Below are 17,347 nucleotides of genomic sequence, written 5' to 3' on the forward strand. Positions count from 1 at the left end.
TTAGTGCAGCCGAGAGTCATATCATCAAAAAGAGATTATTTCCCTCAACAGAGAGGAGGCTCAGGTGGAGGCTCCATCTCGAGCTCTTCAAGCAACATCCAGTACAACCTTCCTGGTCGCTTGCCCGGATCACTCGCCGGCCGGTGAGTAACAAAATCAGAAGCCATGGAAGAGACGGACCCTCTGAACGCTTTGGTTCGCTTGGTGTCCGAACTCCGTACAGATATGACGGCAGCGCATGATGCATTGCATCACAGGATTGACAGTCTGCAGAGGTTTCCAGCTTCTCAGACTCTGGGCATAGATTCCTCTGGTGCTACGGCTTCAGGTTCTGGCGCCCCTACGGCAGCCGCCTCCGGGTTTTCTGAAAACCCTGTGCTCATGGCTACACAGTTTCCGTCGCCCCCCCCCCCCGGAGCGTTTCACAGGTGATCCAAAACAAAACCGTACTTTCATTAATCAGGGTAAACTACACTTTCTTTGCCGCCCAACTGCTTTCCCCAATTCCCCGACAAAGGTGGCTTTCATTCTTTCTCATCTGGGGGCGACGGCAGCTGCTTGGGCTAACCCTTTAGTTGAATGTAATAGTTACGTTCTATACGACTATGATGCTCTTATCACAGCCATGAACAGGGTCTTTGATACCCGCTACAAGTCACAGGCCACGGATCTGGAATTTTTGAACCTGCGCCAGGGCACTTCCTCTCTGTTTACCTACCTCACTCGTTTCAATCAATTGGCGGCTGAAACAGATTGGCCTGAGGAGAAGAAGTCGGCAGTATTCTATAAAGGGCTGTCTGAGGAATTAAAACACCCTAGCTACTGTCCCCGTGGTTCCTACTGTTTTTGGAGAACTTTTGGATTTAGTTTTGGAGATAGATGCCAGAAGGTCCGAAAGGAAGGGGGAACGTAAGCCACAAGCAAACTTAACTCCCACCTTTGACCCTGTGCCAACGCAATCTTCCGCTCCGGAGCCAATGCAAGTGGGGGCGGTGCGGGGCCCTCTAACCCCTGCACAACGTGAGTATTGACGTTCTCACAATCTATGTATGTACTGCGGCTCGGCCGATCACCCGCTGAAAGACTGTCCAAAGAAACCCAACAAGAAGGCGGGAAACGCCAAATCCCGGCGATAGACAGAGTCCCTACGCCGGGAATCTTATCATTGGACTCTCATGGTACTGCCTCCGCCCCTGTCACTTTGCCAGTAGTATTTACTGCAACTGCTGACACTTCTTTTCCTTCTCTGGCTATCATCGATTCTGGGGCAACAGGGAATTATATGGACTATGATTACGCCATCAATAACAAGGTTCCTGTATTAGATAAGGCCCAACCAGAGGCGGTCCACGCAGTGGACGGCACCTCTCTGGTCTCTGGGTTGGTAACCCAAAACACGTCTCTCGTCCGTATGCAAACAGAAGACGGACATGTAGAGACTATCTCCTTTGATTTGATCAAGGCACCCCAGTTTCGGGTCATCCTGGGAGTTCCATGGTTACGCTATCACAACCCGGCCATTGATTGGGCTGCTAAAACTGTCAAATTTCATTCCCCGGTCTGCAATGAAAAATGTTTTCAGGACTCGAATGTGTGTCCGGTGTCTTCTTGTCAGGCATTGGCAGCCTCCAATGCATTTATCGGTGCCATTACTACTGCCAAGAAAGTGCATGTTCCCTCAGAATACAGTGATTTCTGGGATGTCTTTGACAAAGGGGGTGCAGATGTTCTGCCCCCTCATAGACACTATGACTGTCCTATTGATTTAGTGCCAGGAGCTAAGATATCAGCAGGAAGGGTGTACTCGCTTACACTGCCCGAAGACAAGGTACTTAAGGAATGCATCGACAAGGCCTTGATCACCGGGTTCATCAGACCATCTAAATCTCCTTTGGCATCTCCCATCTTTTTCGTCCCGAAGAAAGAAGGCGATCTTCACCCTTGCATTGATTACAGGGCCTTGAATGCTATAACTGTAACGAATCAATACCCTCTTCCGCTGATATCTGTTCTTTTGGATCAGCTTGGTTCTTCGGCAGTTTTCACTAAACTGGACCTTCGAGGTGCATATAACCTTGTTCGAATACGAGAGGGGGATGAGTGGAAGACAGCCTTCAAGACCCGGTATGGACTGTTTGAGTACCTGGTGATGCCCTTTGGGCTGTGTAATGCGCCCACTACCTTCCAGGCATTCATGAATGATATTTTTCATGACTGTCTGGATCAATTTGTCATTGTCTACTTAGACGACATTTTGATATACTCCTCTTCAATGGAGGAACACATTGACCATGTTCATTTCGTGCTTCAGAGACTACGAGACAATCATTTATTTGTTAAAGCTGAAAAATGTGTATTCAATTCTACTGAAGTAGAGTTCTTGGGCTACGACCTTACTAATCACGGAATTAGAATGAGCCGTTCTAAAGTCAGAGCTGTTCTTGACTGGCCTGTGCCTACTACTACCAAGGCCTTACAATCCTTTTTGGGTTTTTCAAAATTTTACAGATGATTCATTCACTCGTTTTCATCCATTTCAGCTCCTTTGACAGCATTGACCAGCTCTAAACGGGCATTTCAATGGAGTCCGGAGGCGCAACAGTCCTTTGAAGCTCTGAAAGCCGCATTCTCGACTGCTCTAGTACTGCAACATCCAAATCCGCTCTTACCATATCTAGTGGAGGCCAATGCCTCAGGCTCCGCCATTGGGGCAGTACTATCCCAGCGTTGTCCCGATTCAGGTGAAATCCATCCGGTTGCTTTTCATTCACGGAAGTTGACTCAATATGAACAGAACTACCCCATCACGGAAAGAGAGTTGTTGGCCATCAAGGACGCCTTTTCTGAATGGAGACATCATTTGCTGGGTGCGCGTCATCCTGTCACAGTCTTTTCAGATCATCGGAGTCTCCTTGCGTTCAAGTCCATGAAATGTCTTACCGCTAGACAGGCTCCCTGGCATCTCTTCTTTTCACAATTTAACTTCACCATTACGTATCGGCCAGCCCGGTTCAATACATGTGCTGATGCTTTGTCGCGTTTGTCTTCCAATTCCGGTGGTAAAACTAACAATCACTCTCTCCTACTACCCTGTAGATTGGTCTGTGGGTGCACTCCTCAACCTCCACTACGCTCTCTGATATCTGAGTGGGTTTCTTCGCATGCAAGGGAGTGTGAGGCTCTCAACCTCGATATAGTGCAGGGTTTGCCCTACATCCAGGGCAGATTGTTTCTACCTCCTGGTGATGCGCATCTACGTGCACTTGCTTGGTCTCATGATTCACTGATGACGGCTCATCCAGGACAACAAAAAACCCTTGACTCTTTGCGCCGTTGGGCTTGGTGGCCTTCTATGTCCAGTGACGTAATTGATTATTTGGCCTCCTGTTCAGTATGCTCTCAGTCTAAAATCTCTAGATCTAAACCTGTGGGTTTGTTGCAGCCTCTTCCAGTGCCACATAAACCATGGTATATTTTCTCTATGGCTTTTATAGTCGATCTGCCCTCTGTGGATGGCTTTGATACTATTTGGGTTGTCATTGATTATTTCACTAAGATGGCACTGTTCATTCCGTGTTCCGGGCTGCCTTCTGCACCTATATTGGCCTCCATGTTTCTAAGGCATGTTTTCCGATTCTTTGGGCTCCCTTCTATTGTGGTTTCGGACCGCGGCTCTCAGTTAACGTCCCGCTTCTGGAGGGCGTTGACATTGTCTCTTGGTGTTGATGACAGGTTCAGTTCTGCTTACCATCCGCAGACGGATGGGCGAACTGAGAGGGTCAATGCAACTCTTGAACAATACCTGCATTGTCTCTGTCTTCATTTCCAGTCATCCTGGTTGGCGATGTTGCCACCCGCCGAATTCGCATATAACAACTTGCGACATTCGGCTTCTGGTGTTTCTCCTTTCTTTGCTTTGTATGGCTACTATCCTCGGTCTTTGCCCCTGGATCCTACACTTCCCATTGACAACCCGGCTGCACGAGCTTGTATTCGGGATCTCAAATCTGTTAGCAAATCTGTTCTGGAACATCTCCTCCGTGCTCATGTTAAGGCAAAAAAATATGCGGATCAGTATAGGATTCCTGCTCCCAGTTATAAAGTGGGTGCAAAAGTTTGGTTGTCTACTCGCAACTTGAAGATCCCTGGAAAACACTTGCTCCTTCCCAAGTTCGTGGGTCCGAATGCATCACTGAGGTGATTAGTCCGGTTGCTGTGCGGCTTTCTTTGCCTTCATCTTGGAAAGTGCATCCGGTTTTTCATGTTTCCCTGGTCAAACCTTGCCCGCCTTCTACTCGTTTGTCTGCTCGTCCTCCCCCGATCAGGGTGGATGGCGATGTCGAATATGAGGTGGCGGATATCCTGGATTTCCAGCTGCGCAGGGGTCGTCCGTTCTACCTTGTTGATTGGAAGGGATACGGCCCGGAGGATAGATCCTGGGAACCATTGGGGAACATCCGATCTCATGTGCTTCTGTGCCGCTTTCATGCCCGTAAGGGGTTGGCGCTGCCTTTGGGGGTGGATGCTGTCACACATCGGGGTCTGAATGAGCCACGCGCCTCCTCATCACGCCAGGTGAAACCTACCAAAGTCATGACGCTTCGCCACAGTATCTGACGTTTCTCAGCCCCTTACTTCTCTCGGTGGCGGTTACCCTGGAGATTGGGCTCAACAACATCAAAGGTATCGACAACCCAGCCTTTGCCTACAACTCGCAGGAGACCTACCTTTTGCGTGTAGTTCCGACTATTCGGAACGTGAGCTCTGACGGGCTTACGGCGCTCCGCCTCCTGGGTATATTAGGCACTGCAGCGGGAAGGACGCTGCTTCTGATTAAAGTTGCAACCGGCATCCGAAGTTTCGTCTTCTGTGCCTTCCCAATCATTGCCTTCCCGTGTACCAATCCCTGTTTTTCCATCCATTACGGACTGCCTTGAGACTTATCAATTCTTCTGCCTACCTGTGTACCGGACCTTTGCCTGCTCTACAGTTTGCTTGCTTCCTGATTTTGTACTGTCTTCTGCCTACCTGTGTACCGGACCTTTGCCTGTCCTATGGATTGCTTGCTTCCTGATTTTGTACTGTCCTTAATCCGCCTGTGTATCAGATCTCGCTGCTTGTTCACTGCATTGCCTTCTGCTAATTCTTACCGTACAGAAACTTCTGTCCTGATTTACCTACCACCGCCTTCACCTGGTTTTCCTCACCTTCCCAGCTGACCTCAAGTACTGGGTACTGTTTCCTTCTTCAATTCCAGTGTCCTTTTGTGGATTCCGACTCCATCCCGTTGTTTTGGATTTATTCTCTCAAGTGTACGGAAGGACGCTTTCCTGATTGTACTCCAAGACTCATTTCTGAAAGTGCACACAGGGACGCCTTGCTGAGAAGTGCACCTACCTGTATCTAGTGCGCTCGTCGTGCCGCCCGGGTATAGCATCCCTACTAACCTTCCTGTTTATTGTTTTGTACCTCTGTTGTTTCTAAACTGGATTGATAGGTTATTTCAATTCCTGTTCTGGTAAGACTTCCTTAACTTTTCTTTATTAATTCCTATCAGAACCATCAAAATAGAAGCTAATATCTTTTCTATACTTAAAGGGGAAATTCCATTTCTGTTCCTTTTCAATTACAAGGGGAGTGGGTGACCCAGGTACTTTCAGCTTTTGGGAGGCTTTTCTTGTGGTGATCTTTGCTCTCCCCAAGTATTCACCAATTGTCTTTTTTCCTTTTTAGCTGGGTCTGTGGCGGTGTGTTCTCCCTGCTCTTTTGGGTGATCGGTCTCTCAGTCCGTAATTTAGTGCAACCGAGAGTCAGATCATCAAAAAGAGCTTATTTCCCTCAACAGAGAGGAGGAGGCTCAGGTGGAGTAACAATCGGTGACGTCGACAGAGTACGGAGTACGTCGAGGGACAATCGACGCCACGACCTCGAGCACAGCGCCCTCTGCCAAGAAAATTATTTTCCGAAGCGAAGCTGGAGATAACGAATTATCACACGATGAGAAATACGTGGGAGGAACATCCAGTCGAACGAACGTTACAGTTGGTAAGTAACTTGTTAATCTCATGGAGAAGATCTCTGCAGCAATCCACAGAGATAGTTTGGTTGGGGTAACCGAATGGTTGCAGTTTCACAATATGTTTCAGTGAAATGGGGGGACACGCGGTGGGAGGGGTGGGACCAGCCAGGCCAGACCACACGAAGTGTGAGAATGGTGCGCCACATACCCCATGGGGGCAAAGACAATACTGGTACAGCCCTCTCAGCTGAGGATACTTATGAGAACATGGTTCACTCTCCTAACTGCCTAACAAAGAGAGTTCACTTGTACCATGGGGGAAGGGACTGGATGGGGGGAACAGGGGTAAACCATAATGCATTGTCCTTCTCAGAGTTAGAGGGCACCTCTCTCATTTTGATGTGTTCATTTATTGTATGACCTTGTTAAAATCTAATAAAAAGAAATGTACACCAAAAAAAACATTCTTTGTTCAAAATATATGCAGATAGTTCAGCACAGTATCATGACGTACTACACATCTCACTTAAGATTGCAACCATTGTATCTTAAAAAACACTGACGTATAGACTTACCACAACATCCATTTAAGCTTGTATGTTTGCATGAGAGCTCCTTGGTGTCACCTTTCTCTAAAGTGTAAACTGAATGGGGGGTGGACATAGGGGGGAGCTGAGGGTCAGTCAGCATCCTTGCCACTGAAACTAGGGGGCGCTTAAAAATAGAGGTTTGTCTGATTCTGATGTTTGTTGGTGTTGCTGGAGTGAGAAAGGCAGTATGGAACATTTGCTGTGGGACTGTGTGAGGGTTCGTGGTTTTTGGCATGAGGTTTGTATTATTTGTCTCGGGGTTCTGAACCAAACTGTTGACTTGGATTTTAAGACTATGGTGCTAGGCTGCGATGATTTACTTGACGACCTTTCACTATCGTAAAAGAAATTTTTGCTTAGAGGTGCTTCTATTTGCAAAAAAATGATTTTGAGGAGCTGGAAATCGTGTGTCTCACCAATATTGGAGGATTGGATTACAGAAATGAACTGCTTAGCGAATATTGAGAAATTTATATACAGAAAAATGGGGAAATTGAGTTTATATACAAAGGTCTGGGGAGCTTTTTTGAGTAGGTACTAGTTCATCGTTAAATTCTTTCTTTTTCTATTCCTACATGTTTATATCCTTTATGCTGTGCTATGATATTTTGTGATTTATTGTTCAGTCCTGTTCTAAGTACTAAAATGAAAATAAAGAATTAAAAAAAAAAAAAAGAAACTAGGGGGCGCTATAGTGTCAGGGCGGGACAGGGTCAGATGGTGTGCTGGATCAGAGAGATGCAAAGGGGAGGAGGATTAAAGCAAGAGGAGAGAAGAATCGTGAATTGCCTCTGAAATATGGTACAGAGTTTAGAGGTCTGAGGATCTGGGCTGGTGGGTGCTGGGAAAAACAACGGGTGCTTGAGGACGCAGGTTGAGAAGAAGAGGGTCGGGCGGCTAAGAATTAAGCATTTGTTACACATGCCATGTTTATTCAGATGAGATATTGTAAAATGTACAATTTTGAATGTGGTGCTGGAGATTGTGGTGCCTGTTTCCAAACATTCACAATGATTTTTTAAGGAAGGAATAAAGGCACAGAAGGAAAAAGTGCTAAGGTCTGAACCACACAGATGAGCAAGACGGAAATATAAATCAGGGTTCTTGATTAGAGGGTCAGCCACATAGCCATTGCACAGCACCCCGAAATAGTAACTACAGCACATCACAATTTAGGCACTAGAGATGTATTTAATTTAGCTACCACATCAAATCTCAACATAGTCACTAGAACATATCTCAACTTGGCCACTAGACCGCATCTCAACCTGGCCACTAGAACACATCTCAACTTGGCCACTAGAACACATCTCAACTTGTACATCTGAAATTAGCTGCTACACCACATCACAATGTAGACACTGGACATGTGTCAACTTAACCACTTAATCACTTTTGGACTTAGCCACTAGACCACCTCTCAGTTGTTCACATCAACTAATACACTAAATCTGAATTCATATTAGCCACTGGATCGCATCTTAACGTGCCAGATAGGCAAACGTTTAACCTAACCACTAGATTACATCTGAGTTTAGCAACTGGATTTCGTCCCAATTCAAACAGTAAATCAAATGATAGTGTAGCCACTTCACCATATTTCAGTGTAAGCATGACATCAAATATGAAATAAGTCATCAGTGCAGAACACAGCACATGCACCAGATCACATTCTAACTTGGTCACTGAATCAGAACTTCTCTCTAGTCCCCACATTTTGCAGGACTGTGTGTGGAGCGGCAGCCACGTGCTCAGACACCTCAGTCTTAGTTGGTTTCTTGACTACTTCTAGTCTCTGTCACAGATCTCCATGAACACAGAGGTCCGCCTGACCCAGGCTAACGAGCTGCTGGCGAATCATCACCTGCTGGTGGGACTGTTTGAGCAAACGAAGAACTGCTCCAGCCAGATTCACGTATCCTTTCCCAGTGTTTCTCTCTGTCTTTCCCTCATCTCTGGCCAACAAGACACTGCCACAGAGACCCAAAGAAGACGGCATTAGTCAATGCTTCCCATTCCAGAAGGTAGGTTGTCCGGGGCTCTGTATACTGTGTATAACACAGTGACGTCAGATGTAGAGAAGCAGCTCCCCCTTCTACTCTTCAGAATCGCCTTTTTACACCAGACCACATCTTGGATTTTTGATGAACTAGAATCTTTCAAGGAAACAAATTAGATCTGATGTGAAAGGGCACTGGAGGGGGAGATAAATGGGTTAGGGAAAATGGATCATCAACTAGGTTGAGCTGTTCTTGAACTGCTCAACTTAGCTGTAGGAATGTGATTGTTAGCATATGCCACACTTAGATGCAATCCTCAAGCTTAGCCCGCGTCGCATCTAGATAGAAATGTGATTGTTAGCATATGCCACGTTTAGATGGAATCCTCAAGCTTAGCCCGCGTCGCATCTAGACAGAAACGTGATTGCGAGCATATGCCACACTTACATTGGAATGTGATTCTTAGCATATGCCACACTTAGATGGAATTCTCAATCTTGGCCTGCCTCGCATCTAGACAGAAATGTGATTGTTAGCATATGCCACACTTAAATTGGAATGTGATTGTTAGCATATGCCACACTTAGATGGAATTCTCAATCTTAGCCTGCCTCGCATCTAGACAGAAATGTGATTGTTAGCATATGCCACACTTAAATTGGAATGTGATTGTTAGCATATGCCACACTTAGATGGAATCCTCAAGCTTAGCCCGCGTCGCATCTAGATAGAAATGTGATTGTTGGCGTGTGCCACACTTGGATGGAATTCTCAAGTTTGGCCCGCGCCACATCTAGATGGTGGTGTGATTGTTGGCATGTGCCACACATATATGGAATTCCTAAGTCTAGCCTGCGTCACATCTAGATAGTAATGTGATTCAGTGATTGTCATACGATTCGCCGGCCATGCCGGGACCAAGCGTGCCATGCAATCATGAATCAATAACCGACTCACTAACAATTTCACCCCTCCGTATATATCCTCTCAAACTCTAAACAAACACAACCACAACTCTATAACACAACAAACCTCACAAACTTCACTACACAGCAACAACAAAACAAAAAACACATAGACTTGCACAACAGTACACGGCGGCTACCGAACGGAAAACACCCCAAGCCCAGCCAACGGACCCACCGGGCTGAGGCCGCCAACAGCACATCACGGCTCTCTTGCACTTTTCCAGCTTACTCCCACTAACTCAACCCTTCCTCCTCCCTGTTTTTCAGATCTACCAGAGTGCCAGGGGACCACTCCGGTGGTGATTGTACGTGGTACAAATATCCTTTAACATTAACGTAACTGATCCTAAAGCCGCCCTTTTATTCTGCAGTAATCGCCTCTGCCGAGGAATGCCAAAACATAACCGGCCTGTTCCAATACTATTAAAATTGTTTGGTCACCAGCGTCTGAACTCTAGTGTAGATCCATAGCCGTCATTCCAAGATTGTTTTTTTACTACACAATTGGGCCTCATTACACGGACGGCGGTAAGGGCTAACGGTCACCGTTAATGGCAACGGTGACCGTTAACCCTTACCGCCGTACTACGAGGTCCCTTTGCGGGTTGGAGGAATTAACGCCTGCTTCTTGCAGGCGTTAAGTACCAACCCGCTAAGGGACCTCGGAGCTAATTACGGCACCGCAAAATTGCGGTGCCGTAATTAGCGCCTTCCCCATTCCCATAGAGCCCTATGGGGCAGAAATGGGAATGGGGAAGGGCAATGGCGGAAGGGGGATTTACCGCCCCTCCAACCTTGGAATGGGGCGGTAAATCCCCTTTCCGCCAAGGCGGTGCCGGTAATTTACCGGCATGGTCCAGGGTGCTAATAGCACCCTGGATTACCGCCTTCCGTGTAATGAGGCCCATTTTCTTGCTGTCTCTTCCCCTAGCCCAACCTGTCACATAATATTTCACATAGCATGGTCTTAAGGTAACAACGCAATAACATCCAGGGATGAAGAGTTTCCCACTGCGAAAAGCATGTTAACATTCACTCGTCGTCGTGTTATAAATGTAGGTGCCACAGACGTTTTAATTTAGGGGAGCATCAGGGTTTGCCAATAGTTGGGTCCAAGGACATTTACAGGCGTGGGATCCAGGTTCAAAATCAAGACTGACCATTATGGAAGCAGCATTATCTGGCACTCTCCAGGCCCCATTCAGCTTTAGACTAAACCTTCTTTACCAGGGAAACCCCAAAAGGTGATACTCATTAAGAGCTTCTTAACCTTTGCTAATGACTCTTGGTAGCATCTAATTCCCTTGTGTTTAACTCAACTTTTCCATTAACCACCATATGCAACTTTCCAAATGTATTTATCTTTATTTATTTTTACATTTGTAAAGCACACTAAGCCCAGGGGCATCAAGGCGCTGTTGCAGACATTGGGCCTCATTACAAGTTTGCCGGTCCGGTAGTAACGTTGCCGGTAAGCTACTGGCACTGTTGCTACCGGACCAGCAAACTACGAGTTGTGCTTGCAGGTGCCTCTCTGCCCTCCAGGTCTGACCTGGCGGGCAGACCGGCAACCGCAAGCACAGCATGTCAGATGCACCAGCACCATTCTGAATGGTGCCGGTGCATCCGACCTCCCCATTCCCATTTGCGCCCTATGGGGCTCAAATGGGAATGGGGGAAAATGTTTTACCGGCACCCGCGAATAGGCAATTACTGGGTCCGGCAAGGCTGTAATGGCCCGGTAATTGCCCATTCGCGGGTGCCAGAAAATATTGCAAGTTTGGCGGCAGCCTGCCGGTTTTACCGGCAAGGCTATCGCCAAACTTGTAATGAGGCCCATTGGGATAAGCACAGTGTTAATAGTTGTTTGGTAACAAAACCATTACTATAGTTTCAGAGTTCTGACCAGGTAGGGGCCTGTGATCCGCATTCAGGAAAACAGTAGGGTTTTTAGAGTTCTTCGGAAAGGTCCAGTACAAGAATTCAGATGAAGGGTGGGAGGGAGGAGGTTCCAATGTTTGGCCACTGTGGCTGGGAAGCTAGAGCCTCCAGCCTTGGTCCTCTTGAATTTAGGCGGAGTGATTCGGTTGGCGTAGGCAGCTCTGGTGGGTTTGGATGAGGATGCTTTAGTGATTTTGGAACAAATCAACAGTCCCGATCAATTGCCAGGCCACAGCGCCACTGCATGGGAACACAAGCAACCATAGGCATGCTTTGACCTTGTAGTTTTTCATCAGTGTGATGAAGCCTGATTCCCCATTCACAGCAAGCAAGAAACCCGCTTCTCGGCTCATTGCATCATTTTGAAAGACTCATTAAGAAAACAAGAAAGTGAAGCATAAACGTATTAAGCCATTGCTTCCTAGCCACTGTCAATTACTCTTGGGAGCTCTCGATTCCGCTGTTTATTAGCTCGTAGGTGTGCCACTGCAGGAGACCACAATGTGCAGATCAGCTCTCTCCAATAGTCCTGGCGGGAAACAGAGATCATGTGTAGAAGATTCAATAATAGGCAACACTATACACTGTGAGAAGCCAGGAATGAGACGTGGAACACAGAGAGCCTTTAGTTTTGGCTATAAACATTTATTCAAAGTAAAAGAGGGTTGTAAAATGCCTTGCTGTTCCTATTCTAGGAGGTGTTTCCCTACCTCAACCAAAACTAAGGATCTGTCCGTTGCCAAGATTTCCCAAGCAAAAATGTCCTGTGCCTGAAATACTATTCTGGCCCTCACATTCTAAAAGAAAACTCTAAGGTGAAAGGATAATGTCTCTGTGCCTTGAAAGTGCACAAATGTTCAAAAAGGAAAAGGCGTAACTCCAACACAAAGGTTCTTAATGGATACAGTTCCAGGGGATTACTCCCTTGCCCAGGTTTCCTCTACACAATATTTTAAACTACTAAGGGTCTGAGTCTTCCTTGGAATTCTCTGATCAACAAAGAAACAACTTGACTACTAGTCCCAATTTCATATGCTACCTGGTATATTCCCCTGCTAGGTTTCTTCTTTTCTTTACTGTAACATTTTCACAGTCTTGGCTTTGCATGGTGTCTTCTCCTAACAGGGCCTACTCATGTAACTCTGCCAAAGAAGGATAAACGGAACCAGAACACATGAAATGGAATATGAGACCCGATATTATCAAAAAAAGACTAATAGAAGAACAAGTTACTTACCAATTGGTAACGTCATTTCGACTGGATGTTCCTCCAATGTATTCCTCATATATAACATGTAATGTCCACAGCTGTGCTGCTCCGGAAATGTCTTCGGCAGAGGGCGCCCTGCGTCGATGGCGTTGAGTCGATGTCCCTCAAATGCCTCTGTCGAGGGTGACGTCACCGGATGTTATAAGTAGCATGCACGGCGCCCGTAGCCTCAGTTCCTGTTCTTTTCCCCCTCACAACGTGTGGCCCACGTGCTTATACGACAGCATTGACTGCACTTAGCCTTGTTGGAACGAAAGCTGTAATGGCATGGGAAATACTTGAGAGGGGTAGGCTGGGAGGGCAATGAGGAATACGTTGGAGGAACATCCAGTCGAAAGGACGCTACCAGTTGGTAAGTAACTTGTTCTTCGAATAGATTGTGTCCTCCGACATATTCCTCATCTATGACAGACTCCCAGAGCAGTATCCATGAGTGGAGGAGGGAGAACAATTTAGACACACTGAATTAAATGGCAGAGTAAAGAACTGCCTTACTTACCAAAGGCGACATCCTGAGCATGGGAAGTATCCAGGGAATAATGCTTACAAACGTGTGTATGGAAGACCACGTTGCAGCATCACAGATGTTCTTTACCGGTACATCCCTCTGCAAGGCTGTCGATGTAGCCATGCCTTTGGTGGAATGAGCCCGCAAGCCATCAGGAGGGTCCTTACCAGCCAACCTGTACTATTCTGAAATAGTGAAGATGATCCACCTAGAGAAGGACTGCTTAGAAACATCCTGGCCTAATCGGTATCCAGTATACCCCACAAAGAGCTGGCCATCAACTCTCACCCTAGACATTCTTGAACGATAAAAGCTCAATGCCCTCCTAGGATCCAACCCATGGAGTCTCTCCTTGTCCTTACTAGGATGCGGAGGAGGATAGAAGACGGGGAGCACCACCTACTGACTTCAATGAAATTCTAACACTACCTTAGGTAGGAAGGAGGGATGTACTCTCAGTACAACTCTGTCCTTGTGGAACAAAGTCAAGGGTGGCTTAGAAGAAAGTGCCTGCAACTCGCTCACTCTTCGAGCAGAGGTAACTGCAACCAAGAAAACAGTCTTAAATGTGAACAGTCTCAACGGACAAGAGTGCAAAGGTTCAAACGGAGCACCCATCGGAAATATCAAGACCAAATTACAGAGTCAGACCGGCACCTGCAAAGGCGACGGCGGGAACACATTCGTGAGCCCTTTCAGGAACTGAGTGATCAGCGAAATCTTAAAATAGGAGCATTCATCAGACAAGCTCTTGAAGATAGAAAGCGCTTGCAGGTAACCCTTAATGGATCCCACCTGAAGACCCCTGTGGGCCAAAGGAAGTAAGAAGGAGAGAACCTCTGGAATTGAGCACTGAAAAGGATCAACATTCTTTCCTCTGCACCAGTCGCAAAACTTACGGCAACGGTACAGGGACTTTGTTGCTGGCCGCCTAGCCGAAAGCAACACCTCCATCACGTCATTCGGGAGGTTCCAATGCTTATATCTCAACCGTTCAGAAACCATGCGTGAAGGTTGGGAGTCTTGACCTCTGGATGGAGAACCTGACCTTCCTCTCGCGAGAGAAGATCCTCTCTTTGGGGAAGACGCATTGGAGAATAGATGTCTAGAAGGTCCGGGTACCACACTCTCCTGGCCCAATCTGGAGCAAAGACGATCATGTGGGTCCTGAACTGATGCAACCTCCTGAGAACCTGAGGAATGACAGGGATCAGAGGAAATGCGTACAGAAGCGGGAATAACCAATCCACAACAAACGCATCTCCTAGAGCTCTTCTCAGAGGAAATTCCCTCGAGCAGTACCTTTCGCACTTCTGGTTAGCACCGGTCGCGAACAGGTTCCCCAAAGGCTGAAGATCTCTTGCAAGGCTTTCTGAGCTAGTTCCCACTCGTGGGAGACTGTGCTCTGCCTGCTCAGAGCGTCCGCCGCCATGTTCTCCTCTCCGGCTAGATGAACCGCTGTTAGTGAGATTCCTTCTTGAATTGCCCAGAACCAGAGCTGCATTGCCTCCCTGCACAGAGGTAGTGACCCTACACCTCCTCTCTTGTTGAGGTAATGCATGGCCACTGTGTTGTGCGTCATTATCAGGGCATTCTTTCCCCATACAGATGGCAGGAAAGTCTTCAGTGCTAGCCTGATTGCTCTCAGCTCCAAAAGAGTGATAGGTAGTTTGGACTTTGATGGAGACCAACGACTGCTGATGGTCAGATCGTTGGCATGAGCCCCCCACCCTGTGAGGGAAGCGTCTGTCACCACCGTTGCCTCCGGCCACGGTTGCCAAAAAGGTTCCCCCCTTCATGAGATTTTCCTGGCTGGCCCACCAGAGAACTTCCTGGGAGACCTTGACGGGAACATGAAGGAGATCCAACATCTTGCCTGAGAATTGGGACCATTGAGTCTGGAGAGCCCAGTGAAGGGATTGCATTCTCAGCCGGGCCTCTGGCACCAGAACAATGCACGATGCCATGAGGCCAACTAACCTTAAGAATTCGAAAGACGGAAGAGTCTGGGCTTGTTGAAACTTGGAGACCATCTGGAGAATGTGTTTAGCCCTCACCTTGGGTGGCGAGCACATCCCCAAGGACATGTCCAACACAGCCCCGATGTACTGGAGCCGTTGGGAAGGATTCATATGCGACTTCTTGAAATTGAGGAAGAAGCCCAGTTTGTGAAGGGATTGGCAGGTGACGCTGAGATGATCCAAGGCTTGTTCGGGAGAACGCGCCCTGATCAGCCAATCATCCAGGTAGCAGTAGACGTGAATCCCCCCTCTCCTGAGATACGCTGCCACCACCACCATGAGCTTAGTGAAGACCCTCGGGCGGAACTCAACCCGAATGGCAGGACCTGAAACTGATAGTGCGAGCCGCCAACTGCGAACCTCAGGTATTTTCTTTGCTTGAGATGGATCGGCACATGAAAATAAGCATCCTGCAGGTCCAATCACATCAACCAATCCTGAAGTTAGAGGGCCTGAAGGATCTGAGAAAGAGTGACCATCTTGAACTTGTCCTTCCTGAGGAACTTGTTCAAGTATCTCAAGTCCAGGATGGGTCTCAGTCCTCTGTCCTTCTTGGGAATCAAATAATATGGGGAATACCAACCCTTGTTCCTCTCCGCCACAGGCACTGGTTCTGTAGCACCTTTCTCTAGCAGTGTCCAAATCTCCTGCACAAGGAGCAGGTCCGGAATTCTCAAAGAGTGCTTCCCTGGTGGATTGTCGTAAGGCCGTTTTAGAAAAGGAAGGCAGTAGCTGTGGGCTATTGTTTCCATAGCCCAAGCATGTGAAGTAATAGCTCGCCACTCCTCTAGATGTTGAGACAGCCTGCCCGCTACAGGTGAAAACTGAGACTAGGCCTCAGAGTGCAATCAGGCGCTGCCGCAGCCGCTTCAAAAACAAAGAGGCTGCTGCCTGAGAGGCCTTGGCACCTCTACCTCGTCCACCACGAGGAAACCTATGTTGGCCCCTCTGACTGGCCATCCCTCTCGCTCTTTCAAATGAGGAGTAGTAGCGCAAGGAACCCCTCCATTGCTGTCCCCTAGGAGGAAAAGGCAGAGGTTGTCAAACAGATGCACCTAAAGATTTGGCAGCTGCTTTGGAGGTCTGCAACCTCTCAAGGCTCTCGTCAGCCTTGCTGCCAAACAGATGCGACCCGTCAAAGGGCATGTTGAGAAGACGAGCCTGTGCATCTGGTGCAAACCCTTACTTCCGCAACCACACAAATCTGCGCATCACGGTACTCATAGCCATGGACCTGCTGACACTATCTGCAGTGTCCAACCCAGATTGAAGGGATTCACACATGGCATCCTTGCCATCCTTCACAATGGCTAGAAAGCCATCCCTTTCTTCCCCTTCAGGAATATGCTCAGCCGCTAAAGAGATGCAATTCCACAGAGTGTACAAAAACTTTGCTAAGGCACAGGTGGAGTTGGCCGACTTCAACGCCATATCCCCAGCAGAAAAAAACATGCATGCGCTTATTATCCCTATCAGGAGGGATGGTAGGGTATGCTGTCTGCTTTGAGGTGGCCATAGCCGCCTGAACCACCAAACTCTCTGGAGTGGGGTGTGTGGACAAGTAGCTGGGGTCGCTACAGGAAGAGCGGTATTTCTTTGCCAACGATTTGTTCACCGCCGGAATACTCTCCGGGGTGTTCCAAGTAGCAGCCACCATCTTTTGCAATGTCATATGAAATGGCAACACCGGGTCAGTGGACGGACCCTGATGCAGAATATCTGTAAGGTCATCTTGATCAAACTGCACCGTAGGCCTGGTCCAGCCCAGGTACTCCACAACTCTCAACATCAATCTCCGATAAGGAGTTGGCATGATCCCCCGGATCCGGCCTACCAAACCCCATCTCAGGGTAAGTGTCAAGGCCACTGGCATCATGCAAGTACTGACACAGATCCTCCATACAACTCTCTTCAGAAATGAGACACTCCGGAACACCAGGAGTACCATATGGAAGACCAAAAGGACCAACATCTTCCTTGGACCTTTCTTTGTCCTCATAAATGTCCTGGAGAGACTTAAAGAAGTCCTT

General features: G+C 47.6%; 1 protein-coding gene across 1 annotated transcript in view; it reads left to right on the top strand.

Moving 5' to 3' along the window:
* Nucleotides 1-17,347, top strand: part of LOC138521872 (transmembrane protein 268-like) — a 235,660-nt gene that overhangs the window by 209,603 nt on the left and 8,710 nt on the right. Inside the window, exon 6 of the mRNA XM_069635024.1 lies at nt 8,414-8,524. Within this exon, the coding sequence (XP_069491125.1) occupies nt 8,414-8,524 (111 nt within the window). The remainder of the gene's footprint in view (nt 1-8,413; nt 8,525-17,347) is intronic.

Source organism: Ambystoma mexicanum, chromosome 13 (assembly GCF_040938575.1).
Source record: "Ambystoma mexicanum isolate Mex_15411 chromosome 13, UKY_AmexF1_1, whole genome shotgun sequence".
Lineage (NCBI taxonomy): Eukaryota > Metazoa > Chordata > Amphibia > Caudata > Ambystomatidae > Ambystoma > Ambystoma mexicanum.